The following is a 17,265-nucleotide window of genomic DNA, read 5'->3' on the forward strand; positions in this document are numbered from 1 at the left end:
AAAAACTTTCCAGAAAGTTATTTGAAACTTTCCTGACAAAGTTTTAAAGTTCTCCAGTTTTCGTATTGATTGGATAATACTTAGCTTTTCAGATCTCTCTGCTGTAGAAGCAAAGGTTTTGAAAGAGCCCACAGTTTCTGTACATCTGCACTGGTACACTACACATTGCACAGCTGTTACCTTACTGAATGTTTACTCATGTTACACAGGGTACAAAAGATCCACTGTTTTTAACTGGTGTGACATTCCCACCGGAATACCCTATCTATGAGGAGACTAAAATAAAGCTAACAGTCTACGATGTCAAAGATAAATCTCAAGACACGGTAAGTGCTTTGCTTCATTTCTTGCATAAATCGTACTGACAATTCCACATGGTTCTTTGGCTCTCTTTAGCGAGTTTGCAAATTGGGGAAATAGGTTTATGTGAATTGGTTTTGCTCTGCTCTTCTTTTATACTTAAAATGTAGTTTATTTTTTGTTGTTAAGTTAGAGAGTAGAAAAAGAGAGCCAGGCTTATGATAGACCCTTTGCTGCTGTTTCATTGGTTGCACGAATCGGCACAGGAATTCCTGGCAAATAAAAGATTAGTCTTCTGTGCTTTTTGATGGCAGAGAACATATGCAAAAGAGAGAGATAACACCACTGTGAATAATTTTTCAGAAAATGTTTCTGATAATATATATACCCACACCAGAATGATGGTATAGCCTGTAACCTGGTGTTTGAGAGAGATAATTATACTTTATTTTAATCTCTTGCGTGATGGTACCTGCAGGTCTGCAGTGGCTGCTTGCTGTTACTGGTTTGTGAGAGTCCAAGGTCTTGTGTGTCATTGCTAAAGGCAAATCATTCTGAGTTCCAGTACTGCATATTTTTTGTTTCACCATCATCTTTTTATGCTGAGAAACAGTTACTCTTGAGATAATATATGGAGGTCAACAGGAGTGTTTGAGTGATGTAACTGCTAAATATAGGCCTTGAGTGGCATCGCATGTGCTCCAGGTGATCCAAGACAGCCTTATAGAGCTAAAAGATATCATAGGACCTATGGGAAATGTGTGTTTTTCTTCTGTGGCAGCTGGAGTCAAGCTGATAGTTTTCTCTTGGGCATCAAAAATGGCCCTTGATACCTGTATTTTATTAGCTGAGCTGCCCTTTACATATCTGTAATTGGCTCCCAATATGATTAAAGACTGTGCAAACTCATGTCATGACTGTATATGCGTTCATTATCCATAAGAAGGAAATTAAAGGCATAGTTTACAACTTAAGAGTGTCTTTGAACTGCTTGCAAAAGTAAAGTTATATGTTTAGAGGATTTCTAATGTTTTTCAGGTAGAAAATAGTTGATATATTTGTTTAAATTTTGGACTCTTGTGAGCAACCAGGTTGGATCTGTCTCCTTACTGTGTTGGTTTTTGGGTTTTGTTTTTGTTTTTTTTAATGGGAATATGTGGAATATTTTAGATGTAGAATCTATATATTTCTTTCGGTTTAGAGACTAAGTTATATTTTCTGTTTAAGCATTACCAGAGAAAAGGCATGTATGCATATTTTCATAGTGTGTATGTTTTAATTTTTTGTTATGGTTTAAGACTACAGGGGCTTAAAATAGGATCTGCGGTTTATTCAGTAGAATTGTCACCCATGGACAGATAGGGGAATTGAGTGAAGGGAGTTTGACTTTGTCCCTTCTCTTGCAGTTTCTATTGTGACTGACAGATGATAGAAGATAATATCCCATCTGTAAGCAAAAAAAATGTACTTGATTCAGTTATCCTTGTACTACTACTCTTCTAGTGGCAGACCTCTCTATTGCTTTTTACACAAGGCAAGATCTAGCCTAGAGAATTGATATAATTTGATAAGTTTTTAAAACCTTTTAAGAACTATTTATAACTGCTCCTTAAAATTGTAATACAGGAGTGAAGTCTCTCCCAGAGAATGCTATTAACATAGCTTGTAAGTCACAGGAGAGAATACCTTTTTCTTTTTTTTCATACCAGTTATGTAGTTCCTGTGTAAAACATTCCAGATCTATAGTTTATAATATTTTTTTTATAAGGAAAGATGTTACTGCTTCGCCATCTTACAACTAGATGTAGGTAAGAAAAAATGTAAATAAGCTATAAGATTTAAATCAAGGTAGACTGCAGCATGTGTGAATGACCCTGGGCCACCCAGGCTGTGACTTCATTTATGCCGATATTTGGATTTCTATTTTCATCCTAGAATATCAGTAGTGATCTAACTAATAACTTGACTTTCCTATAATTGGAAGCCATTGCATTTTTCTATTCATTCAGGTGACTTTTGAGTCTGGAGGTGTATATAGATTTGGAAAAGTCAAGGTTTAAATCTGCTACAGCTTGATATCATTACCAGCATAGCTGCAGCTGCACAGACCTTAATGGTTGCTTCATGACTGTTAGGTCATTTTGGTCATCTAGGCCATGCTTCCATACCTTCCATGAGTTCATACAAGTGAGCACTTATGGCAGAATAAACCTGGAATCTGACACTGCAAAATATTTTGCAAAAATTGGGCAACAAGCTACAGTAATAGGAATTTCCACAAAGAGCTGTACTAAACCTGGTTAGTTCAGTTAACCAGTTCAAAGTAGTTAATATCCTTCATCACAAATATATGATTATTTTTTTCTTTTTTTCCTGTGTAATTAAAATGAAACTAAAGGAAGTGAATTGTGTGCATTAAACTCAGCAGGATCTTACTACCACTAATAGAAGACTAGAAAAGGCAGGGAAAGGGCAGTGGGTGCATCACAGGGTAAAGTAATTTCTTGGGTTTTAGCTAAACCTGCCTCTGTCCATATGAAAGAATTAGGTCTTATTTAAACCTGTTGGATGTTTACTGTAATACAGAAAGAATTAAATACTGCTCAGTTTGTGCACACATAATGCTAAAGGGAAAGTGGATACTCCCTGGTGAGAGACAACCAGATTTTTGTTTTGGCATTGCTGCCATGCAGTGTAAATAGAAACTTTTAATAAAGACTATGCTATTCCTACTTTACTTCTATATATTTGGAATAAAGAAGCTAATATAGTGTGTTAAGAAGTGTAATTTTAATACATCTGGTGGAGCCATGCATACAAAGCAATGGGTAATGCCATATTCTGAAAAATGTACAGTGACATCTGTTTCTACATCATGATTTTCTTTCCGTATTGCCTTGGGTTACACCAGCTTGAGCTGCACTGTCTTGAAGATTTTGATAGCTGAGTTTTGTTGTAATGGTGGAGCTACACCTGTTAAGTGTTTTTCAAGAAAAGTGTGGAAGAAAATTGGAATTAGAGGCTCATATGCTGTTGAAATACCACCTCTGTACTACTTTTGCACAGACATGCTATTCTTATCTTTCCTGTAAGCATGCAAGTTTGGTCTAGCGAGTTTTAAAACTGACGCCAGATTTATTCTCTTTGAAAATACCGTTTAGCACAAATCGGGTAGCACTGCCATGTGACAGACTCACAGGAAATACAAAATAGATGAATTTGTGTTATATTAAGAGGAGGGAGTGCTTAGTGTCTAATCTGGGAGAGGGCAGTCTTTCTGTTCTGTGTTTAGAATATACATACTTGTGTCCTGCAGCAAGCATTCTGAACTTCGTTGTGTTGAGCAGTGTGGTTATATTTACGGTACTGTAACATTTAGCTCTGGTGAGACTTTTGTTTGCTTGTTTTACAAGATTGGTTCTTCTGTTGCCTCATCTATATCTGAAAATCTCATTACACTGACTTTTCTGTATGTAAAGTGGGTTTGAAAAATGTTTGTGTCTTGTGTGGTGGGATTATGTGTGTTTTAATGCAACAAGATCTTGTAAAAGCTGTCCTGGTTGACAACTTTCTGTGTCTGGTCTCTGCACCACCCCTTCACAGTTTCCCCTTATTTTCAAGAGGAGAGAGAGACTCCATATCCTAACTAGGGTTACTGATTTAATGGATGTCTTTGCTGTTTACCTTAAAGAGCAGCAGGTAGATATAATCTCCTTTAGATGAATATAAGTACTGAAATTCACATTTAGATATAAACAGCCACTCCAGTGCAATCTCCTGAAAGCAAGGAGAAATGGGATGTATAAAATTCAGTTGAAATATTTATTCATTCTACAGTCTGGTCATGCATTTGTTATTTCCCAAATTTTCTCTTAATCGCTGAGAATAAAGTTAGATGAATTTGCTAATTTTAAGAGGAGGAGGGATAAAAGTGAAGCTTCAGATGTGGAAACGTATGTTATAAAGTGAAAATTTAGATTATTTAGGCTTCAAATTGCATGTCTTTTAACTGGTGAGATTTGAATCTTCTATTAAACTTGCTTACTATGAATGAAAATTTGCAAAAGGTTTTTCTTTGCATGCTTCTTTGTATTGCAAGTATCTCTGTTAAAATGGAATCACACTGGAATGAGTAGGAAATGAAGACTGCCTGTCATTAAAAGATGCGTTGTGAGTCTGGTTGTGAAGCCAAATCTGAAGTGACAGCATTCCACTTTCCCTTGTGGGCATCGATCTATATCACAAAACCACCACACACTTTAGTGTGGTTTGTCATCTCTGCTGAAGAGGCCCCATGGCTTGAATATTAGGAACACTGCAGAGCAGGATGTGAAACGCATTAGCAGAAATAAATGTGAAAGCTTGTCCATCATCTACCTGCACTCTGCCTGTACTGGAGTGCTCTCAGTCCCTCCCTTTTGTGAATGCTAAAACTACTCCAGCTGCTTTTACTTTTTCTTTAAAACTTAAAGTGCTGTTGGAAGTGCTTGACTTTGTTTAGAGAAAAAACACTTAATTCTTCCTTTTCTCAGTTCTGGTCACTGTAATCTCTGAAGAATTTTTAGGAAAATATTGCTTTAAATTAGAAACTCTTAATATCTCATTCTTCTTAATAGAGCAGTACTGTATAGTACCATGGTCCTACCAACAGAAATACGTGCAGTAAAGCTTCAGATGTTCGTGTGTCTCTTCAACATCATGTAATTTTTTTTTTTTTTCACAAATACATACTTGCTGATAGATGTAGTTTCCCTTTTGCATCAGACTATAGATTCTTACTAAATGCTATTGTTAGAGATACTGGGAGGGAGAGATCTTTTTATTCTTCTGGGCACATGCATGTGGAATCCACCTGAAGTATTATTTATTAGTCTTTCTCAGAATTTTTAAAAAGTCTGGATGTATAAAGGGAAATTCAAACTGCTGACTTTCATTTGGATTTATATTGAAATAAAATCTTTCTTTGAAGTGGCTGAGGGTTACAGATAAGGTTTCATATATCTTAGTGTATCTGTAAGAGAACTGGGGATAAGCATCAGGACCGGGAAAGTTACAGGTATAGACTTAAAGTCCATTTGTAACCTTACTGCTGTTTGTGCTTAGCCCTTGAAAATTCAATGGGAGGATTTGACTTTCCAAAATTCCTTCTCTCTTTGAATGCATTCTACTTTTCATCCTACTATTTCTCATACCCTCTTATTATTGTTTTCCTGTTTAAGGCAAACTCCTCCCTATTGCTGTATCTTCACAGAAAGTTGTAATCTACTATTTGTTAATTTTCCATTTTTCTTTTCCTTTTCTACCTGCTCTGTCAATCAAGTGTTACTGCTGCCTCACATGAGGCAAAGGTTTGCTCTGAGAACTGACATTTTGGAAAACTGCTGTAAAACTACATAGTGATGAGACTAATTGTATTCTGTAAAAATGTGAGGGGTTGCCTTGGAATTGCTTAGAAATAAAAGAGCCAAATAGTAAAAGATAACATTTTCCTGTAGATTTTTATTTTAACCAGCGAAGAATTTCAGTAACATAGGTGTGATTTTTCTAATCTCTGTAGCACTGTTCAAAAAGATTGCAAATGTGTCATTTTTCCATGAGTACTTGGGTATGCATATTCATAGATATTCATTGCTCCATCCCTCGCTTGACTGGCATGGAGCACATAGGAATAGTCAAACAGATCCAAGGTGGTTATTGCACTGCCCTCTCATTTCTAATGATGACTTTTAAGGTTCAAGAGTCATGTGCCTGCTATAGAAGGCTGGAATATTTTCCTCTGAAATATGCATAAAGCAGTGAATAGAGGAAGAAGAGCATGGTGTTCCTTTAGTAAGTGTGGAGCAAGCTGGCTGTGAAAACACGACCTCAGGTTGAAGAACATGCTTCTTTCCTTTCAAATGGTTGATAACGCTTTCCTTCGTAGTGCCTTTGACCTGGTGTTCCTTGGAGGAGACACTGGAGGAGCAGTTCTCCAGGAGGGGTGGCTAGTGCTCTTGTCAGGCAGGGTGCTGCAGCCCTCATGGGCAGCCCCAGCACTGCAAGCATGAAGGATTTCCTTCTACTAAAGGCAGCAACATGGGAATGTTTGAATGACTCAAAGGATAAGATCTGTCCTCACTGGTGATTTCCCTTTCATAAGAAAGGTGAATGATCTGCTCTTCCAGCTCAGGGGACTGGCTACCGGGAGAATGACTGGCCTTACTATGAAAGACTAAGGCAGAGAAGGCATTAAGTAAGCTCAGCCTTTTCCTCTTCCTTTGTAACTGTGTTTGCAGTAAAGGATGGGGATTCTCCTTATCCCTCCTTTTTTTGCTACTGTATTTATAGAAGCATTTGTATTTGTTATTTGCAGAGGTAGCCAGATTAATTTCTAGTTGGGTTTTGGCCCTTCTAATTTTCTCTTTTCACAACCTCACAACATCCTTGTAGTCCTCCTGAGTTGCCCACCCCTTTTGCTGAAGTTCATAAGGTCTTCTATTTATTCCGGTGTTCCAGCTGAAGCTGTCTGTTCAGCCATGCCAGTCCTCTTTCTGCTGGCTAATCTTTTGGCACATGGGGACGGCCTGCTCCTGCACATTTAAGATTTCTTTCTCTAAGAATTTCCTGCTTTCCTAGACTCTCCTTCCAATGGATTCTGTCAACCAGTCTTCTAAAAAGGCTGACGTCTGCCCTCCGGAAGTCTAAGGTAGCAGTTCTGCTGACTCCCCTATCCGTACTTCTCCAAGAATCAAAACCTCTATCATTTCATGGTCATTGTGCTCAAGATGGCCTCCAACTATCACATCACCCACAAGTCCTTCTCTGTTCACAAACAGGTCCAGTGGGTGCCTTCCCTAGTTGGCTCACTCACCAGCTGAGTCAGGAAGGTCTCCAGGAACCTTTGAGACTGTTGGCTCTCTGCTATGTTGTGTTTCCAGCAGTTGTATGGTAAGTTGAAGTCCCCCACAACAATGCAGGCTAGCAATTGTGAGACTTCTCTCAGCTGCTTACAGAACATTTCATCTGCCTCTTCTTCCTAGTTGAGTGGTCTGTAACAGACTCCCACCACTATACCTGTCTTGTTGGCCTTTCCCCTGATTCTTACTCATAGACACTCAAGCCTGTTATTGCCATCATTAAGTTCTAGATAATCAAAACAGTCCCTAACATTTAGGGCTACCCCACCACCTCTCTTTCATTGCCTCTCCCTTCTGAAGAGTCTAGAGCCATCCATTTCAGCACTCCAGTTATCAGAGTCATCCCACTGTGTTTCTGTGATGGCAACTATGTCGTAGTTTTCCCACCGCACAATGTCTTCCAGCTCTTCCTGTTTGTTGCCCATGCTGCATGCATTGGTGTCATGCACTTCAACTGGGCTATTGATCCCCACCTTTTTGGGGGAAGAAGCCCTAATTCCTGTGTGACCATTCTCTGGTGCTTCAGTGGTTTCTAACACATCAATAGCCGTTGCGTCTTTGCTGCCACATAGATCTCTGTCCCCTGCCTCCACTGAGATGGCAGACCTAAGGACATTGCTAGCACACCATCCCTCTAACACTGGGCCCCCAGGCTTATGTCAGGTAAACCTGGTTTTACCCCCTTTCCCCTTCAAATCTAATTTAAAGCTTTTTCAATGGGGCCCACTAACTCCTGTGCAAAAGCTAACTTTGCTAGCTACCTCTTCTATCTCTCTTCAGAGAAAGGCACTTACCAATATTGATGTAATAAGTAAAAGGTTCAGCATAGTTAAAATCTAGTCCTTCAGTGGCAAAAATATTTCAAAAATATAATACTTAATATATTTAGATGCAATAAGGATTGAAAGGATGTAAAGAAATATGTATGGAGCTGTTGTGTTACGAAAGCAGGCACTTAAAACCAGTTTGGAAACAGATTTTTCTTTTCAAGTTTTTGTGTGTATGTTCTGGGAAAATGGAACAAATTCAGTTTATTAAAACAGACTTTTCTCCATTATCATGTGTCTCACAAGAGTGTTCTATACAGTTATGGATATATTTGCACCAGGAGATGTTTGCATTTGAAATTTTGTACTTTCAAAGTAAAGCTTAGGAAATAATTCTATTTAAAAAAGAGTTGCATGCATTGGACTTAACGTGAGACTATCTTCGTGAGCAAGTTTTTGTTAGAAGAGCATAATAAATTGTTCGGAGTGAACTAGTTAAATGATTTGAATTATGCTGTACTTTAAATATTTGATGAATAAACATGCAAGGTTTATGTAATCATTTAGGAATTCCAGTGTTGTTAGAAATGCATGTATCATTGAATTTTACAGTAATCAAAACCTCTTTATGCAATCATTATGCAGTATACTACAGAAGCAAATTCCCATGTGGCTGAAATTCTCCATGCTTGCCTTTTTTCATGCCAGAAATGGGGATTTTGTTTTGATCTGTTCTTTATTTTGTCTTCTTCACCATGGATTGCATGATCATAAAAAGAGGGGAAAACAATCTGGCTTTCTAACATGCAGTTTTTTAATAAACCGTTTGCAGTTTGTGCAATGTTGGCTGGAAAACTAAGAGAACAAAGGACAAATATAGTCGGTAACATAGTCAAAGTGTAGTGCATTTGCTTTTCTGAAAATCTCTCCAGCATAAATGTGAATTAACATTACAAACATCAACAGTTAAACTCAGAGTTTCAGTGCACACAGTATCAACTCCTTTGTAGTGTTACAGCACTTTGTGGTATATGAGATTTCCTTTCACTGAGAAGTAAGCTGCCTTCCATCACCTTGAATTTATTACTCATTGATGAGGTCATGGATCTTTGTCAAGCAGTCACTGGCACAGTGACATTAGGTAGGATTATGTTTAGTATGTTTGGTGTGTTTTCCCAGCATTCTGGGGTGTTGCGAATTTGGTGGATTTTTTCTTTCTTTTTCTTTTTTCCCCTCTGGAGTTCTTTTCATCACAGCTATGATATTTGTAAAGCAAGAATAGTTGAAGTTTTTTATAGTACCATACAGCTGTTGATGCTTATTCTTGCAGTCTTATTATCCTTATACCCTTTGTTGTATATGCGGTCTCACTAATGTGAAATGAAAAAGCTACAAGTCACAATTATCCAAACAATATTGGTAAGATTTCATTTTTCCCTTTTTTTTTATATTTTTTTTTTTTTAATTTCAATTTGGAGTAGGGAACACTGTCTATTTTCCTTATACCTCCTTTCCCTATCTTTGTTGTTCTTCCCCAGTTTTCTCTGCCAGTTTCAGCATGTTATCAGTAAGGCACAGTATTTAAAACAACCATTGTAATGGTTTGTATGTAATGGTTCATAGAGCTTTTGAGGTAACTTTGTTTAGAACAAAACCAGAGATACCAATTTGCAAAGACTGTTCTGTCAGTTTTGACTGTAAATATTACACCTGAGCCATATTCAAGTGAAATTGAAGCTTTCACTAGAAAGAAATTTAAAAATACTATTTTGTCTACAAGTTGATAAGCAAGTTTGTTGTCATGCACACCAAGGAGTAGTACATTTGTACCAATACTAGAGTATGTATTCTTGTGGGATTAGAAGAAAACTTTTTAACTATGGGTGTAGTACATTGATATGACTTGAAATGTACAATTATTTCTGGTGGAGGCTGAAGTGTTCTTGCTTTGTGTGTCTCATGGTTACATATTGTTGCCTATATTGCTTAGGTTTTTGGTTCTATAGAAGAATATGAGCATTTGTCACTGTGTTATTTTTAGGCAAAACAAAGAAATCACTGGATCTCTATGGCGCGGAAGGAAGAGTGGAGGATACTGCCTTCTCTGTTTTGCATCTGTTAGCACAAAATTAGGCAGGTGTGTTACTGTCTAGTAAGTTTATGTCTGTACTACTTCCACCAAAATCTGGGAGCAGGACCAGAGGCAGTACTGGATCACAGTTTTATGTTCCCTTCTTTACCCTTTAGAAGTTTTACTGGGAGTGTCAGAAGCAATCAAAAGCTCTAAACCTTTTTTTCTAGATGCATTGAGCGATAAAAGCTGATTCCTTTGATTGCAACAGCATGTGCACCATGAGCCACTGTATGGATCTGCTTTGTCATAAAATGCAGATTTGTAAGTTTTGTTTTGGAGAAAACTATTTCTCTGGTGAGATTACTTTGGACAGGATAGTGTTCTTCCTGATAAAATCTGTGTTGTGTGGGACAAATGCGATTTATTTCCTGTAGAAGGCAGCAGTCAGTGTGTCTTTGAGATGCTTGCAAGGCTCGGATTTTGACACACACCTGCCTTAGTGAAATCAAGCATGGAGGTACTTGATTTGTTCTAGCTGTGGATCCTCACTGCCTCTGTTCCTGGGGAATAACTTGGAGGCTCTTCAAAAAGAAGTAATTGCAAGGCTCTTGCTCAAGAAATTATCTCTCAGTGTGGGAGCTCTGGACAGTTACTGCCCAGTTATTGCTACCCTGTTCTGAAATAACATCACCCCTGTGACAAGAAAGTTTCTAATTAACTATGCCCAAATGGCTTTCAGGTTTGGGTATAACAGAAAAAAGACTGTCCTTTCAGTGTAAATTAAAATATAGATACATATACCCTGTTCCGTTGAGAGGCTTCCTGAAAGACTGTTTCCATGTATGTACAATACTGTGTGAGACTTGTGTCCAGAGGTTCACTGTCTTAAGACATCCTTGGCCTTATCAGTTACCAGTCCTCTCCTAGAAACCAGGAGGAGAGACGTGGTGAGTATTTGGCCAACATTCCAATACAAAATGCATACTGGGTGGCTAGGAAGAATCTCAAGAGTCTCAGTTCTAGGTGTGTTCTAGATGACTAATCTAGTAGCGCATAGCAGGGTAGTACCATCATTGCTGTTGTAGATGACACACCACGCTGAAGTAGTTTGTTTGGCTGTTTTCTGTTTCATGACTGCTGAAATTTGATTTGGGCATGCGAGTGGGAGATGGGGAGTAGCTGGCCAAGCAAAAAGATTGCTAGAGATGTGACAGGCAGAAAGTATCAGAGGGAAAGGAGACTCATGTGCAGAGGCAGAGAGATTGAAGTATAAAGTGCGGCCAAACTTTGATATGCTAAGAACTTAAATAGCCCACCCCTTTCCATCTCAGGCTTGCATACTGTTAGAGGTGGATGTGTGTGTTTGCATACAGGTAGAGCTGGATCTCTGGAGTGAGCTTCAAGTCCCAGTTCCTTTGACATTACTGTTAGAAAGAATAATGACACATTAGGCTATGGAAGGAATTGCTGGAGAAATAGCTATTAGTACTGTGAAGCCTCAAGGTAGTAGGTCTTTGAGTTTATATACAAACAAATTCTGAATACAGAATTCACTAAAATAAGAATAATACAAAGACTACAAAGTCGTGTGATGGAAACAGAAAGCTTAGGTAAAATGAAGACCATGCTTCTCTACAATTGCTTTGCTAATCCAGAGTCCATGTAATTACACTATACCTGCATATTCTTGTTTTCTGTACCTAAGGCTTTTAGGTTAGGTGGTGGTGTTAGTGTCAGTTGCTTCTGCAGTCACTAATATGCTAATATTGAGTATAATAAGTTGTAATGCTTTTTTTGTGTGTGATACTGAGTATGAAAACTAGGGAAGGGGGAACAAATTCAGTTTCAGCCTCTATAAACATGGAACTTAGAGCATTAGTAGCTAAAACAACTGTAAGTAAAATGCATGTTTTATTTTCCTTGAAAAATGCAGGCAGTATGTGCTGATACTACTAGCAAGTACAATATGATGAGTTATGGAAGTCTGTTTCTTACTATCTTAAAAAAAATGTCCTATTCAGGGAATATGGAATTGTGTGTAGTTTGCTTATCTACACCAAAGTAGTATCACAGTATCACAGTATCACAGTATGTTAGAGATTGGAAGGGACCTCGAAAGATCATCTAGTCCAATCCCCCTGCCGGAGCAGGAACACCTAGATAATGTTACACAGGAATGCGTCCAGGCGGGTTTTGAATGTCTCCAGGGAAGGAGACTCCACAACCTCCCTGGGCAGCCTGTTCCAGTGTTCCGTCACCCTCACTGAGAAGAAGTTTCTTCTCAAGTTTAAGTGGAACCTCTTGTGTTCCAGTTTGTACCCATTACCCCTTGTCCTATCATTGTTTGCCACTGAGTAGAGCCTGGCTCCGTCCTCGTGACACTCCCCCTTTATATATTTATAGACACTGATAAGGTCACCCCTCAGTCTCCTCTTCTCCAAACTATAGAGACCCAGCTCCCTCAGTCTTTCCTCATAAGGGAGATGCTCCACTCCCTTAATCATCTTAGTTGCCCTGCGCTGGACTCTCTCCAGCAGCTCCCTGTCCTTCTTGAACTGAGGGGCCCAGAACTGTAATTTCAAGTAACTTCATTTTATTTGTGGTTTCTCATTCATGTGATTTATTCATGGCTCGTTCAGATTTAGTGCTACAAACTATGAGAAAAAGCTTATCATACTTTAGTAAAGCCACTTAATTTTTCAGTGAAATATTTAAGTTGCCTTTTTCAAAGAGGGAAATGTTTTGATTGTGATTGAATTAGTATAATAATCGTACATTATTATTAGCACTTATTTTAAGCAGATAAACACTTTCTCCCAAATTAGCCAAAGCTGATGCTGTAAGAACACCTGTAACAACACCTCACCTTACCAAAAAATACAGTGAGTTTGGAGGACATTTGGTTTTGCCTCAAATTTCTGAAGCTAGTTTATTTTCTTGTCTTCCGTGAAATGAATCCTGCTTTAAGTGGTGGTATTGGTCAAAGGAGCCTTGAAATGTTGGGGGAAAGAGGGCCAAGAATGTTCCATCTTGTATGATTTATTTCTCTTGAAGTGGTTTTGGTTTGGTTAGGGGATGCTTTTTGGGGGTAAGGGTTTGTTTCTAGCAAGATGCTTGGCCTGATGGTACTTTAAACTTGTCAGCTCTAGCTGACTGGGTGAGACAAAATTTCCACGTGGCATAATTTCTGGAGCCTGGGCTGGCAGGAAGTCTGAGGGCGGGGTGCTGCTTGCAGCCCAGAATATAGGTTAGTATCTGAGCAATAATAACATTTCCAAGAGAGAAGGCTGAAATTCTGAAGGGTGCATTTATTTACATGAAGCTTTTTAAATTCATTTTTAGAGGAGGGCTTCAGTTGTTCCTTTCTAATCTCTTCCTCCTTTCCCAGTTTTCAGATCACTGAGAAGATCACATTTAAGTAGTTTATTTTATAAGCTGGGTGAAAAGATTGGAGTTTGTCCCACATGGTCTAAAAGAGCAGTGTGTGCTGTTTAGTGCTCTGACTTTTCTTCCATATGTTGTTTCTAGAGTCAATAATAACAAAATCCTAAGGAAGATGAAAATGGTCTGTATCGAAATGCTGAATAGCACTGAAGGTCAGTGTCCTGTATAAACAGAACAGTTCCTGTGTATGCTGGGGGAACATGTGTACGTGTATTTACATTGACAAAGTGTGTTAGAAAGGGCTCTACTTTTTGAGGTATGGTTTCTTCAGGATGTTAGAAGAAAAGAGCCGAAATGCAGGCTACCATAGAAGATATCTTTATTTACTTATTTATTTCTTAGTGCTTTTTCCTATTTCTAAATCTATATGGCACTTGTAACCACTAATGAAGTTAACTGTGTATCTCCTTGACCTTTCTTTTTTAGAGAGGAAAATTTAAGAAGCAGGGCTGTTATTGTTACATTGGTAGCTTCATATCCAGAATTGGATTTTTCCCAGTTCTGTTAATCAGTCCTTTCCTCTAATGTCTGTATCTGAAAGTGGAGGTAACGTGTGACCACAGTATTTCTCTGGTGGCATTAGTTCAAATACAGAGTTGTTTGCAGCACGTACTGCATCTCCTCTGGGGTTTTATGAAAATGTTACTGTATTCAGAATATTTTGGTACTGAATAGTAACTTGCAGCAGTTTATTCACTGGAAAATATTTGTGCAAGGAAGGACAGTGGTGGCCCTGTTAGTCTGAAGAAATCTGCATGTATATCATCCCATTTTTACAATAAAAGCCTCATGGCAGCAGATAATTATTTTAATGTTAGTTATCTAATTGAATATAGCACCATTGCAAAGTTTTGCAAAGTGTGCAGTCTCTATGCATGCCTTTTGATGGCAAGTTTTCTGTCCTCACGTTTGCATAAATCCTTATATACAACATGTAGGCTGAAGAGTGTGAAATGTCTTTGGAGTAAGCTGGAGGATGCTGAACCTGTGAGCTGCATGGCCCTTCAGCTCCTGCCCACGTTGCTTCTAACAATCTAACAGCTCTACCTCAGGCTCAAAGTGTCTGTGCCACACAGAAATTACTCAGTGTGGGGGGTACCTAAATAAAAGGCCACAGTGCTTTTCCCTTTGTGCTTGATCTGTTTGGAAGCTTCAGAGTTCAGGCAAGCCTGTCTGTAGTATGGGTTAGTGTGCTTACCCTGTGGAAAGCAGTTGAGTATGTCAGTTTCTGTCAATAAGACCTAGCTGCGTGTTATTTGTAGGAGAATTCTCAAGAGCATTTTGCAAACTATGCTGCCAGACCTCCAGCAGAAAGTGTGTCTGCACGGCAATATTGCAACAAGGAATTGGACCCTCTTGTCATGTGCAAATGTAGTTTCTATAGAGGAAGAGAAAGAGATACTCTTAAAGTTAAATGTACTCACCTCTGGAGTTAACAACTGTTCGACTAAGAGATGGTAATGCTACACACTGCTTGAAGATAAAAGCTGAAGTCATACCTTACTGAAGGTATTAGGAGGTGTTTGTCAGGCAGCTGTAGCTATTTGGATCAAGAACATGGATGAACATAGGGAACCAGACTTCTGTTTCAGGAGTAAATCCTCATCATGAGCAAGGATGTATTAAAGTAAGATACTTCCCGAATGAGCAAAGACATTCTGCTTAACTGGATTCTCTGGACAGTCTTAAAGATAATATTAATTACAGCACTTTTTATGATAGAAAATGATGTTTGCAGTACGTCAGTGCAAGCTGCATTTTCTCCCCCAGAGCTGTTAGTATTTTTGAAGCATTTGAATTGAGCTCTGGATGTAATTTAACTCAAAAAATTTCTTCTTAATGCAAACTTTCTATACTGTAAATGTACGGAAATGTCTCCAGAAATCATATATGAATCTACAGTCTTACCTGCAATGGAAAAGGAATTTGTTGAAGAAAAGTAGAGAAAAAGCAAGCATGGATGCCTCACTAATCTTCATGGAACTTGTTGAATTCACTGTGAACTTTTGATACGCTCATGTCACAACTTACTGTAGAAGTTCCTATCGTTCAGTTCAGAAACTTGAAGATGTCTTTCAGTAGTGAGTCAAATGTGATTTGCCGTGGACTCCCCAGCACTTTTTATTAGTGTAGGGGCCCCATTTGACTAGAGCAGCTTGCCCTGGGGCAACCAGCATGGTAGTAACCTGGCGGTGCAGAGCTAGCAGCTCTAGCTAGCTAAGGCTTGACAGAGGCCCTAAAACCTTCACAAAATGACTTTAGTCAGCTTTATTTGGTCTGCTGGCAAATGTCTAGACTTCTGAAAAGTGACAGTGAGGCTTGTTACAGCTTCTGTTTCATGATCCTTCCTCATTAGGCTGTCTTTTAAAGCACAAGACACGTCGCTCTTAAACAAAAGAGAACTTTTTGGAATGGATTTCCTTGAATATTTTCTGTTCAGTTGGCAGCTGCGAAGACTGAGTTGATTCTTACATAATTTTTGTTCACCTTGGGGTTCATGTAATTTGTGGCAGACTCTCTTTCATGTCACTTTATCAGTTACTTTTTGTGTTTTAGCATAGATGCTCCACTCCAGTGCAAACAAAAAGCAAGAAAAAAGCCAGTTTTCCAGATATTCTCTTAAGAGACAAAGGATGCAACTAACTCATATGCCACAGTAGTCATTGAGGAAATCATAGCTTATACACTGGACTGGAAAAAAAACGTGAAAGCTCTGGAATGGTACTGGATTGTTTAAGGTGCTTTTTAGGAATCAAACACGAGGTCTTGACTCTTTTCTCTTCCCCCCTGCCTTCCCCCACATCAATTTTCACTGTAGCTGAAGATTATGCTAAGGCTTATGGGTTGAATTTAGAAAGATATTCAGACTGGAGATATGTACACACCTAAAGATGCCAGTGAGCTCCTGTATGGATTCTAATGAAGTTAAGCATCCAATTTTCCATTTTTTAGCTATTTGAGGTACTTTTGGTCAACCTATACCTACTTAGATGCCTTTAATGCTGCCTAAAGAAGTTTGCCAACACCATTTTCAGTCTCTACATACTTTTAGAAAATGTGACTCTAACTTTGCCAGATTGGTGTCCACTATAGCATCTCTTTTACAGATGTCTGTGTGGCAGCACAAAGTGATATGCTCCATAAACTTTCAAGATGGAGGTCAAGTACCCTTTCAGGAGTTAATCGACCAGTAGTGTGGATGGAATACATTCCTGGCTATCAGATTGTACCTCAGACTGGCTTCTAACAGTTTGTAATAGGAAAATTGATTACAGCTCTCCTGTAATCAGATGGCAGGGTGGGCGGTATATTGGCGTACACAGTGATACGTAGAGACTTTGGGCAGTCTGGGGGAGAACAGTGTCTCAGCTTCTAGTCCTTGCCTTGGTGATTATTTTACAAAATCAAGATGAAGAAATTCACTTATATATGGCTGATAGGACCTGAAAGATGGGGGAGAAACTCGGGTTTTAATGCAGTTTTACTAGGTACAAGTACAGTGAGATGAAGACTCTGAGGATTGAAGATCGGGTAGGAATACCTTTGGAATAAAGAATCTGGAAACCCATGCCTGGGAGTTTTATAGACAATCAACCTGTCATCAAGATAAAGTATTTTCAGGAAAGAGTTGCCATAACCATAAAGAAGTAGTAATTCAGCAGAACAGACTGTTTCCATTGAAACATTTTGGACTGAATTCCAAAATATTACTAATGTGATCTGCAGCTTCCCTCACATTTCTGTTGGTAAACTGTGTAGGTATCACTGTGTTTAGTCTGTCATT

The 17,265-nt window shown here is 38.7% G+C and overlaps 1 protein-coding gene across 10 annotated transcripts in view; it reads left to right on the top strand.

The window, feature by feature from the left end:
• The window catches only part of INPP4B (inositol polyphosphate-4-phosphatase type II B), a 309,539-nt gene that overhangs the window by 144,111 nt on the left and 148,163 nt on the right, over positions 1-17,265 (top strand). For 8 of the 10 annotated variants that reach the window (XM_061441944.1, XM_061441955.1, XM_061441896.1 and 5 more), the window contains one exon: positions 210-326. In XM_061441944.1, the coding sequence (XP_061297928.1) occupies positions 210-326 (117 nt within the window). Of the gene's footprint in view, positions 1-209; positions 327-7,658; positions 7,860-17,265 lie in introns of those variants that run through there. The other 2 variants (XM_061441966.1, XM_061441974.1) reach the window with 1 other exon arrangement.

The sequence above is a fragment of the Pezoporus flaviventris genome, unplaced genomic scaffold, assembly GCF_033815535.1.
Source record: "Pezoporus flaviventris isolate CSIRO_AGI_PZ_B2104156 unplaced genomic scaffold, CSIRO_AGI_Pfla_v1 ptg000002l, whole genome shotgun sequence".
NCBI lineage: Eukaryota > Metazoa > Chordata > Aves > Psittaciformes > Psittacidae > Pezoporus > Pezoporus flaviventris.